This window comes from Melanotaenia boesemani, chromosome 8 (genome assembly GCF_017639745.1).
Source record: "Melanotaenia boesemani isolate fMelBoe1 chromosome 8, fMelBoe1.pri, whole genome shotgun sequence".
NCBI lineage: Eukaryota > Metazoa > Chordata > Actinopteri > Atheriniformes > Melanotaeniidae > Melanotaenia > Melanotaenia boesemani.
In genome coordinates this window covers 31639231-31651375 of record NC_055689.1, presented here as the reverse complement: position 1 = coordinate 31651375, position 12145 = coordinate 31639231, and the positions used below count along the sequence as shown (strand labels likewise).

The 12145-nt window shown below is 39.6% G+C and overlaps 1 protein-coding gene across 1 annotated transcript; it reads right to left on the bottom strand.

The window, feature by feature from the left end:
• Positions 1-4366: 4366 nt before the first annotated feature.
• Positions 4367-5252, bottom strand: LOC121644070 (reticulophagy regulator 1-like; the record flags this gene model as incomplete). Its single annotated transcript, XM_041991770.1, has 2 exons — positions 4367-5015; positions 5074-5252. Coding segments are annotated over 2 exons (648 nt in total), but the record flags the coding sequence as incomplete, so codon positions are not given.
• Between the last annotated feature and the right edge of the window lie 6893 nt (positions 5253-12145).

Sequence of the window (12145 nt, the reverse complement as noted above, 5' to 3'; positions counted from 1 at the left end):
TAAACAAACAAGGAACAATAATTATTAATGAGACGTTAACTTTTTGTTACAACTTTTGCTCAACATTTACATTTTCTACTTCAGTATTTGCTTCTACACTACGTCTTTGTCTTTTATAACGGGCCCTGTGCTGTTTTAGGCTCCGAGAGTCAGAAATTGTTGCTGTGACTCGGTTTTTTCTCTCTTGGAAGCAAATTTAGTTTCATCCTGAACAACAAACAACCACAGATCCTTCTAAATATTGTCTTTCAGTCTGAACTGAATATGAACATTTCTGGGGGGTTTTGACTGAATATTTACGCTCAGTTCATTTACATGTCCCTTAAACTTTTTCATGGTAAAGTTGGTTGAACAGAATCAGAAGTTGTATTTCATGACATCTTTGTCTTTTAATAACATTTTTGGAAGCAGATTCTTTCTTCTGCTTTTCACTGGCTGGAATATCACATTGACTGGAGTCATTTCATGTGAGACCAGTCAATGTGGCACCATCAATCAATCAATCAATCAATCTTTATTTATATAGCACTTTTCATACAAGAATGCAGCACAAAGTGCTTTCCATGGTTAAAACAACCCCCCTCCCCCACCCCCACAGATAACCCCCTCCCTCCCCGCTTGTGTACAAGCAAGCATACACATATACACACACACACATACTTGCACATATGAAAAGACTAATGCGAGGTTGAGCACAGATGAGCCTGTTAAGGAAACACTATCACAGGGAGCCGTCTGCACCGGGAGCCGCCCACCGGCCACGACCGCCAGGACACCGACCCAGGGCACACGGCCAATTGAGAGGCAGAGGAGCCACCCAACTAGGCCGAAAGAACCCGCAGGACAGAGCCGCAGCAGCCACAGCCGATGAAAGCCCCCGGTGCAGAGAGCCCCCTCCGAGGAAACACTGGGGAAATAACCTAAAAATAATATAAATAGAATAAAAGCATAAAATAAATAAAAATGGGTTAACATTAAATAAAAATAAAAAGAATAAATATTAAGTAAAAGCTAAATTAAAAAGGTGAGTCTTGAGCCTGCTCTTAAAAACATTAACATTCTCTGCAGCCCTGAGCTCCTCCGGCAGGCTGTTCCACAGACGAGGACCATACCACTGGAAAGCTGCCTCTCCGTGAGTATGTGTCCTGACTTTAGGTACAGTCAGGAGGCTAGTACCGGAAGACCTCAGGGGCCGCGAGGGTTCATAAGGTAAAAGCAAATCTGAAAGATAAGAAGGCCCAAGACCATTAAGACATTTAAAAACCAATAAGAGAACCTTAAAATTGATCCTGAAACACACGGGGAGCCAATGCAGTGATTCTAAAACCGGTGTAATGTGGGCCCGCCCTCTGGTCTTCGTCAGCACACGAGCAGCTGAGTTCTGTAAGAGTTGTAGAGGTGCAATACTCTTTTTGGGAAGACCAGAGAGCAGGGCATTACAGTAGTCAATACGACTGGTGATAAAAGCATGCATCAGCATCTCCGTGTTGGCCCGAGAGAGAATGGGACGGACTCTGGCTATGTTTTTTAGGTGATAAAATCCTATTTTAGTAACATGTTTAATATGTGGAATAAAACCAAGCTCAGAGTCAAAAATTACGCCCAGGTTTTTTACTTGTGATGATGGGTTTAATGCGGATGCCTGTAATTTAGCTAAGAGTTTCTCTCTCTGAGCCTCAGGACCAATGATTAAAACTTCAGTTTTGTCCTGGTTAAGCTGTAAAAAGTTTTCTGCCATCCAGGATTTGATATCTAAAATACAGTTGAAAAGGGCATCCATTGGTCTTGTGTCATCAGGAGACATGGAGATGTACAGCTGAGTATCATCAGCATAACTGTGGAAGTTTACTCCATGCCTCCTGATGATACTGTCAAGAGGGAGCATATACAAATTAAAAAGAACAGGGCCTAAAACTGACCCTTGAGGCACACCACATGTCATTTTATGGATCTTAGAGGAGCATGTATCCAAACTTACCATGTAAGTTCTGTCTGTGAGATAGGAAGTGAACCAGTTGTGAACAGCACCAGAGAGGCCCACCGGGTGTTTCAGTCTGTTTAAAAGAATAGTGTGGTCTACTGTGTCAAATGCTGCGCTAAGATCCAGTAGCACCAAGACTGAGAGGTTCTGTGAGTCACGGTTAATCCTAAAATCATTTAAAACCTTCAGGAGAGCAGTCTCTGTGCTGTGGTTCACCCTAAATCCAGACTGATATATCTCAAGGATATTTCTACTATTTAAAAAATCATTAAGCTGAATAAAAACCAGTTTTTCTAAAATTTTACTTAAAAATGGTAAGTTGGATACAGGTCGATAGCTATTAAAATTATTACAATCCAAATTGCTCTTCTTCAGAAGAGGCCTCACCACCGCCGTTTTAAAGGCCGCAGGGAAGACGCCCATCTGAAGAGAGCAATTTATCATGCATAAAAGCTCGTCTTTAAAAAGTCCATAAAATGATTTAAAAAGTGAAGTGGGAATTGGGTCTAAAAGACATGTGGTGGGTTTTACTGTGGAGAAAACTTTATCAAGGATCTCAGCATTAACCAGGACAAAACTATCCAGTGTCCCCTCAGGTAAAACCAAGCACTCAGATGTGTTCGTGTTCTGGTTGCATAAAATACCACATCTGATGGCACTGATTTTACCTCTGAAGTGGTCTGCAAACTGCTGGGAGCTGTTAAAATCAGGGTTACATAGGTGATCGATGGTGGAAAAAAGAACCTTGGGATTATTTTTATTGTTACTGATTATTTTTGCGAAGTACATGTTTCTTGAGTTCCTTAGTGCGTTACTGTAAATTTTAAGTTGCTCACAAAATATCTGATGATTTATTGTCATTTTATTTTTCCTCCATCTCCTTTCTGCCGCCCTGCAATTTCTTTTGAGTTTTTTAACCTCCTCATTCCTCCAGGGAGATATAAGTTTTGGGTAAATCTTTTTTGTAGTGAGTGGAGCGACAGAGTCGAGGCTTGTCTTCAGTTTACTGTTAAAATGTTCAACAATAAAATCACAGGGTGCAGGTAAAATCACAGGAGGACATTTATCTAAAACCTTGATAAAATTTGCAGCCACTTCAGAGGTTAGATAGCGCTTCCTCACAGTTCGCACTGAGGTCTCCCGTTGAATAAAACCGGTGATGTTAAAAAACACACAGTAGTGGTCAGAGACAGCCAAGTCAACAACAGAGGACACACTGGCAGAAAGGCCATAGGTAATGACCAAGTCCAGTGTGTGTCCTCTGTTGTGAGTCGGCTGCGTGACATGTTGCGTAAAATCCATATAGTTAAGAATGTTTAAAAATTCTTTTGAAACAGAGTCTAAAGGATTATTTATGTGCAGGTTAAAATCACTGGTTAAAATTATCATGTTGTACGTTGTGTGTATGATTGATAAAAATTCTGAAAACTCATTAATAAAAGCAGCACATTTTTGGGGTGGTCTATAAACGGTGACACATAAAATTGGAGGGCTGCTAAAAACAATGGCGTGATATTCAAAAGTGGTAAAATTATCAAATAAAATCTGTTTGGTGGTGAGAGTGTTATTGGTTAAAGATGCTGTGCCACCACCTTTCCTACCAGTTCTTATAGAGAAAGAATAGTTAAAATTTGGCGGGGAGGCCTCAGCTAGAACAACAGGTGCATCCAAACCCAACCATGTTTCAGTTAAAAACAAACAGTCTAGTTTGTTGTCTAAAATCAGGTCATTGACAATAAAAGACTTATTTAACAGAGAGCGTATATTTAAAAGTGCCATGTTGAGTGTGACTGGTGACATTTGAACTGAAGAGGCAGGTACTGGTTGACATTTTGGAAGAGGCCTGAGATTATTGATGTTTACGGTATGATATGGTTTGTGGTGATGTGGTTGCTCTCTGAATGTGATAATGACATGAATTGATGAACTGTGTGGAGGAATGTGAGGTCCAAGTCCAGTATTGCAAACTTTGCTGTTAAAAGTGGAACTGAGTAAGTAGGAGCTGGGACCAGGGGGACATCAATCCGTGATGGACAGGTCAGCAGGTGCAGTGGGTTTGGTGTGATGAGTGGGCTGGGTGCAGTGGTGCTGTACACCAAATGCCAAATTGGCGGACAGAAGACGGCAGCCCCGTGAGTTGAGGTGGAGCCCGTCAGCCCCAAAAAGATGCCTCCGCTCCCAGAAAGCATCAAAGTTGTTAATAAAACCCAGGCTGTGGGAACTACAGGCGGAGGAGAGCCAGGTGTTGAGGCTGAGCAACCTGCTGAAGCGGCCTATCCCTCTGCCGCAAGTGGGGGTGAGGCCAGAAATAAAAACATTTACCTGTGGTTTTGGATCAGGCCGGTTCTGGTCTCAGCATCAGGCCGGGCTGATTCTGGTGACAGAACCTCCATGTTTGTGAAAGTGATCACTCTGAAATGTTGCTGTTACCTCTACATGAAAAGGAAACATGGAAACGTTGTGTTCTCACAACCGCACAAAAACTGTCTGGGACCAGAACACCCCGGTCTCCCCTCTACATGTCCTTTGTGACCCGTAACCCTCCCCTGCAGAACTTTTCATCTATCAGTGGCGTCTGAGGAGTTTGGAGAAGAACCCAGAAGAGGCTGGCTTGTCGGTCTTGGCCTGTTCGTCCTCTCTGAGCTTCGTCTTCTCCTCTCCCAGCCCCAGCTCTCCTTCCAGCTGCTCTAACTCTGACTGGTCCAACAGCTCAAAGTCCTCCACCTCGCTGTCCGACTCCTCGGCCAGCTCCAGCAGCTGGGTCGACTCTTGGAGCCTCGACCGCTCAGGGTCTTCGTTCAAAGACATGAAGCAGACTGCTGCTTCTATTCTCTCCTGGATGGCGGCTGTGACAGCGGTGGTGATGACGTCACCTGCCATCTGGTTGACCAACTCCAACGTTTTGTCGGAGGACTGGTCTTTGTGAAGAGAAGGTGTGAGCTTTGATTTGATTGGCTGCTGGGGCTGAGATGGAGGTGAGGGAAGGCCAAGCCTGAGGTCATCATCATCGTCTCCGTTTGTCGTGCCGCCGATCCTTATCAAGATCTGTGAAGTAAAACCACATGTAACCGAGACAGGAAGCAGAATCAGACTTTAAACTAGTTGGGTTTGATAAAAAGCTAACAAGCGCACCCTCTGAGTTCTCCGTCTGTGGCGTGTGTCCCTCTGACAGGTTGAAAGTACCGTTGTCTGTCCACGTCACGTCAGACACCTCAGTGTCCGATACAGACATTTCTTTACACACTGCAGAGTCCAGCTGGTGGAGGGAAAACACAAGGAGAGGTCAGAGCCAGGACTGAGCTGCTGATTGGAGGACTCTGATCTCAGTAGGTGGCATGCAGGTTAGCTTCCTGAACAACACTAAGATAAAGGAAAAAGACTATAACAGCATGTCTCACACCATTCTTACATGAAAAGATAAATAAGAGAGATAAAGCAAAACCTATTATCTTATAAATTTACTCATATTATTTGGAAATTAAGATAATAATCACAACTAAAGGGGTTGAACTACAAGAAGGCAACATAGCAGATGTTCAGGACAGCTACAAATACGCTGGGATACCACAGGCTAATGAACACCATGAAGAAGCTGCAACACAGTCAGCCACAACCAAGGTCCTACAAACAGTAAGGCAGGTCTCAAAGAATCAGCTTAACAGGAAGAACAAAGTCCAAGCCATCAACACGTATCTCCTACCAGTCATCAGACATCCAGCTGGTATAATAGCCTGGCCAAAGGAGGAGATGGAAGCCACAGATACCAAGACCAGCTCCTCACAATCGATGGAGGGTTTCACCCCAGTTCCATCACCCTGAGACTGTGCACCAAGCAAAAGGAGGCAGCCTGTCCAGGTCTTGGGGAATGCCCCTTTGTCTGCATCTGATCTTTGCAGCTTCACACATTTACATGATCACACTCACCACTGAACAATATTAATTCCTCACAGTCACTAATGTGCTAATTTAAACAGCAACCGTCTTGTCCTGCAGGTTTAATAAGTAGCAGCTTTATTTGTTGCTGGTGTTGTAGTTGTTATGATTTTTTTCCCAGTTTGATTTGTTATAGGTGCTCCTGATGATTGTCTGCTTTATTTTGTTATAGAGGCTATAGGATGTTTTATTTAAGTTTCTTTACAGGTGTAGCAGCTGGTTTCTCAGTTTTTTGCTGTTGCCTCCTATCTGCTGTATCTTTGTCTCCTCTTTCCTTTCTTCACTCTCTCCTTTTTTTTCTCAGCCTCCTTCCTTTGCTTCCCCTTGTCAGGTCAATAAGAGGGACAAAACAACACGAGGGCAGGTGGATTTATTGCCTCCTGAAGTAAAGTACATTTCAGAGATAGACAGTGGCTGCTGTGCAAATTAAAGGCAGCCATTTAATTAGATGTATACCAACACTAATTATTTTTTACACAAGAACATACCTGAGTTTCTCAGATTTATGTCACAGGGTGACAAAGCTTTACTTTACAACTTTCCATCCTTAGGACCTTGTTACAGTCTAAAATAAAAATGCAGGAAAGACTGTGTCAATCTGCAGCCTGATAGTGACCTGACTCATCCCTCTGCTTAACATCAACTTCATTTAAAGAAGATGATCACAAGGTTGTGGAGTTTGGACAAACAGGGATTTTAGGAGCAATATTTAAAAACATTTGGCACACATAGATCATGTGTGGTGAAGTAAGGAAACAGGATCAGATTAATTCAATTTTCTGATAGAATATGAAATAAAACAGTTTGAACGAAGCTGTGGGCTGACTGTCAAAGTTAGATGTGGGTCTGTGTATTTCTATGTGAAGAGAATATCCATGCTGTCTGTAAACTAATATCTACTGACTCAGTCCCAGTGATGGGATTTCAAAAGAGCATCAAATCTGGATCAAGCTGACTCGTAAATGTCAGGTTTTAACCAACTTTACAATAAAAAATGTACTAAAATACCAATTGTTGCTCTGTAGTTATAATTTTAACCCTTCTGCTCGGCCAAAGTCAGCGGCCATCTTTGCTATCCTAAAAAATAATAAATCTCTCGTTGCACTGAAAGATGCCACTTCTACATGAAAATATGTAAAACTTCCCATGTCAGAAACTTGTAGTATTTTTACGTCTACAGATCTATGTATTCACCAGATTTACTCCATGTTTACAGAAAGTGCTCGTTCTCATGTGATTCTGACAAGGCAGGTTGTCAGATAACAGTATTTTGTACTAACAAGGAAATGGAAAAATGCAGTACTTTAGACACAGATTGTATATTTACCATGGTTTTATTTGACTTTCTGAAAAAACTCCCCAATGCCAAAGTCCAGCTTCTGCAGAACTGGCTTCAGCCACAAACCAATGGCATGACATGAGATCAGAGACATTAGACAGTTTTAGAACGAAGAGAGAAGAGTTGTCCAGTGGGTTTACTTACAAGCTATTGTTCAGTTGTTGGTTTTTTTTGTATGCGTGTGTGTGTGTCTGTGTGTGTGTTTTGGAACTTTGGTTGTTTTTGTTATACATCTTGTTGTCTTTTTAGGAACTCCTAATTACTGTCGGCTTAGTTTACCTGTAAAAGCTGTAGGAAATTCTCTGTACAGGTGTAGCAGTTGGTTTTCTGGTGTTGGGTTGGATTGAAGGGTCCTCTTTCTTTTTTCCACTTTTTATTTCTCTCCAATACTGTCCTTCTTTTCCCTGTCCCCTCCGGTCAGGTCCAGCAAGGTTACATAAATCCCATGATATGAAATAAATAAGAAAAAACAATATATTTAATAAATAAAGAAATAAAAAATGAGATTATCAAGAGGAGCCCTATACCCATAAAGCTTCTCTTGGCAAAGCAAATTTGTTCAGCACAACACAGCAAACAGACCATCATTCTGTTTGCTACAATGCTGGACAGGACAAGTAAAAAAACAAAAACACAGTAAACTATAAGTACTGATAAAGTATTGATAACTTGTGCGCGCGCGTGTGTGCGTGCGTGCATGCGAGTGTTTACCTACTAGCGTATTGGTTGAGGTTAAAAGGGGCGGGGCTAATTTGCATATATTCGAAACATTTAGGTTAAACATTTAGATTTAGATATAAGATTTAACTTTTAGATGTAAGATTCAAGATTTAGATATATTATTTAGGATTTAAATATAAGATTTAACATTTAGATATAACATATAACATTTAGATTTAGATTTAACATTTAGATATAAGATTTAACTTTTAGATTTAAGATGGATGGATTTGTCATGTTCTTTTACAAATAAGTTGACTGAATTTAAGTTCTTGTCACTCCATTTATACAAGTATAGTTCTCTGAAGAAAACAAATTTTAAAATAATTTTAAAGACAAGATAATAGAACACATACATATAAGAGCTATGTAATTGTTTTCACCGTCCACCTAAAAATTCATGAAAACAAAACAAAAACAAACAAACAAAACAAAAAACATAACCTAATGTCACTTTCTGGATCATAGGTGAAGGAACATCAGCTTCACTCCGCCAGCCACAGGTCTGTGAAGTGCCACTCTCTAATCATGGTAAGTTCAGTTCTCTATACTGATTGATCTGTCATCGATAGTTACTTCAAACTGTTTTGTATTAATCTTTGTTTATTTTTAATTTGCTAATACAAAGTAAACTGTATATCTTAGTATCCACACATTGTTTTGATTTAATTACAAAACATTAAAAGATAAAGGGAAACACTAGTGTTTCCATGACCAATATATAAAAGTGATTCTAGGGGTTTTTAATATTTCAGGTAGTGAAAGTGATTCATATGGCGTGTCAGAAGATGATGCTGAGATGGATGATCCAGAGGTCCTTTCTTCTGCAAAAATACATGCTGCCCCACCAGGACCTTATGGTATGTGCTAACATTTTATCTTTTAGCCCACACCGCAACACCAGCACTTTATAAGTTAATATCATGCAACTGCTGTAATACTGCCAAATACTTAATCATGTAACAAATACTTTTAAGTGAAATGTTAGTCTTATCCCTGCCACAAAGCCTCACACTGATGGATTGGTATTGTCCAGTGGACTGATTTTCATTCTATAATTTTCAGATATTTCCCAGTCCAGAGGAACAGGACCTACCCAGCCTCAGCTAAAAGTATTCCCTCGAACACTGCAAGGCATGTAAGGTATGTAGAATGAAAGCAGGATTATATTTACACAGTATGAACAGATCATTAAGGTTCTTCCTGCCTTGGCCACCCCACACTAGATTTGGGTCTTTTCTTGGCCACCCCATTAAAAGTGTTTTGGATACGCCACTGACCATGTTGAGTCATTCTTAATTTCAATTTATAAAAGTAGCTGTCATCAAGCTCAACTATGCCAACCCCCGTAGTGCTGCCAGGCTGAAGGAGCGAGGATGAAAGGAGTCAGAGCTCCATCTAGTGGACAAACGACGGAACGACATCATTCTGCACGACTTCGCAACTTAACATTTTCCTTTTTATGAGAAATTAAGGACATATCGGCGTTAAATCGGCAAAATTCTGGCCAGTTGTTTGTTTTGAAAAAGGCTTTAATCGGCCGGACGATCAATCGCTTCGGATCTAGATGGAGGTTTTCTTTAGACAGTTTTAGAATTGAGAGAGAAATAAATTATGTAATTCATTTGCATTTATTAAATATCTGGGGAGTATTTTAATTTAAAGAATGAAATATTAAATTTCAACTGTTTTGTAATGACTGTGGACCTAAAAGGTATTTTTTAAGAAGAGAAAAACACAGTAAACTATAAGTACTGATAAAGTACTGATAACTTAATGGTAGGTTTAAAGAAAAGACATGTAAAATAATACATTTTAAAGAACCTATAATATAACTTTATGCTGTAATTTATGAAAACTGAGTACTTAAAGGGTGTAGTACTGGTAGACAGAGTGAAGCAATCAGCAGAGATGACATGAACCTTAAATAATAATAAATGAACTAAATCTGGCACCAAGCAAACACGTCTGACTTCAACCTGTTCTGTAAAAGTTTCTACAGATGTAATATTGGAATGAAAACTTCTTTTCAAAATAGGATTTGGTACTTTATTTAAACCAAACCTACATTCAGCGGTCTATAAAATCATAAAATCAGATGTAAGAGACCAAGTGTATCAGATTAAAACTGCTACCGGTCCCACACTTCAAAATACACATTATTAACATTTATGAAATGTTAAAGAAAAGGATGCAGCTCACTGATTATTATGCATGACTCCAGACATCAGATGGATTTTCCACATCAGACCAACTCTTCCACTACAACTAGAAGGACTCTGTTTCCTGATGAGGGACATTAAATAAAACACTTCTGTGAGCCAACAGGTTTCCTTTCTCAGTCAGAAATGTCTGAACAGGAAAGTTTCTCTTCAGTCTGACAGAGATATTCATTCTCTTCAGTAACGTCTGCAGCAACAGGTCCCCACACATCTAAAGACCAGAGGAAATGTTGCTTCATTTACTTCATTCAAGAAAATATTAACATCATATTAACATATAAATCTTCATTTCACAGCATATAGGCCTCATACAATATGTCATTTAATTTCATTAACAGCTAAATCACTGATGAAAAATCCAGATTCCATGTGATGGATTAAAATAATTACTACATGATTTCATCCAGAGAATAAAATAATGGCTGCGTTTAAATGTCTGGAGTCAGATTTTAAAGATTAAAACTGAAACTTTTCTTGATAATTTCACTTAAAAAGTTGATAAAAACAGATGTTTTCTTTTCTATAAAGTGGTAACAGACAGAAAGTAACTGGTAAGCAGTGTTCTGTGTTAAGTATAATTTAGTAGGAGAGACATTTTTCTTTTTATCTACAGTGGAACATTTCTGAAATAAATAAAATACTAAATGAAACTGGTAATGTGAGGAGATGAAGTTGTTTATGTAGCTCTGCATTAGAAACTTCTCAGCAGGTATCTGATGGTTAGTTTCAGCTCTTTCATTAAATCTGATCTTCTTCAGCTCCCAGAACTCTGCAGCGGCTCCATTGTAGCCACTAAACCAAAGCACAGAGCGGCTGTGTGCTTCTGACTGGTTCTGAAGTCCACCAACCTTTGTTATGAACATTCCCGGGACTGAAACTGTCCTGGAGAACCTGGAGGCTGAAATACCACAGTTCCCAGCTTTGGTTTCCAGTCCTGCACCACAAAGCGGTTTGATCTACGGTACCATGTCACACGCCAACAACTAGATAACAGCAGACGTTTGTTGTAATAAATCAAATAAAAACTGAGTAAATGAAGAGAAAACCTGTCAGAATGTAAAACATGTGGACAAAGTGAGTTGAGGAGCTTTACCCTCCTCTTCATCCCTGTTAGCAGGATGAAGGCTCCCTCTTGTGATGTGCATCAGTTTTCACATTCCAGTTGTGAACCTGCAGGAAGACGTGGAAAAACTTCACTGAGCCTTTGGCAGCTTCAACAACATCAGTAAAGAGAGATTGAAATATCTGTAATATCACACTGTGTCAGTTTGTTCACAGGAGTCACAACCTGCAACACTGATGCTGCATTCAGGGAACCTGGGAAAGATGGGAGAGAAGACTTTCCAGCTTCCAAACAGTGTTCACATCAGCTTTCAGGCTGGAGGTAGAACTTGTAGATGTGAGATTTAAGTTTCCAAACACTCTGACTTCTTCATGTTAGATGTAGAATACAGGAAATAATTCTAGAAGAAAAAATGCTTTATTTATTACTTTCTGCTATTCCAGGAAAACTGCCTCAGTTATTCCCTAATATTAGTTTGATATTTTCTCCACCAGATTTACAGAAACAGTGAAATGAAGACAAAAGAAAATACTTTGTTCATTCTTTCAAAGTTTATTTGTTTGTAAAAATTGACTTTGTTCTGACATTAAACATGATGAATGATCTCATTTATTCTGATCCTGGAAATGAGCCTTTCTGAACATCATCATTAGAAACCTTGTTTGTTTGCTGGTTTATAAAAACAACAACATCTGATCTCTAGAACAACTAAAAGTAATTACAAGTAGAAAATGATTTTTACATTTCCAAAGTGTTGAGAGTAAAATAATGTGTGATGAAGGAAGGTCTGCTGGTTTCTCTGTTTGGCTCCATGAAGTGGAAGAGAAACAACAACATACAAATACATCAATACAAATATTCAACACATATTTAGAGAACAGAGAAGT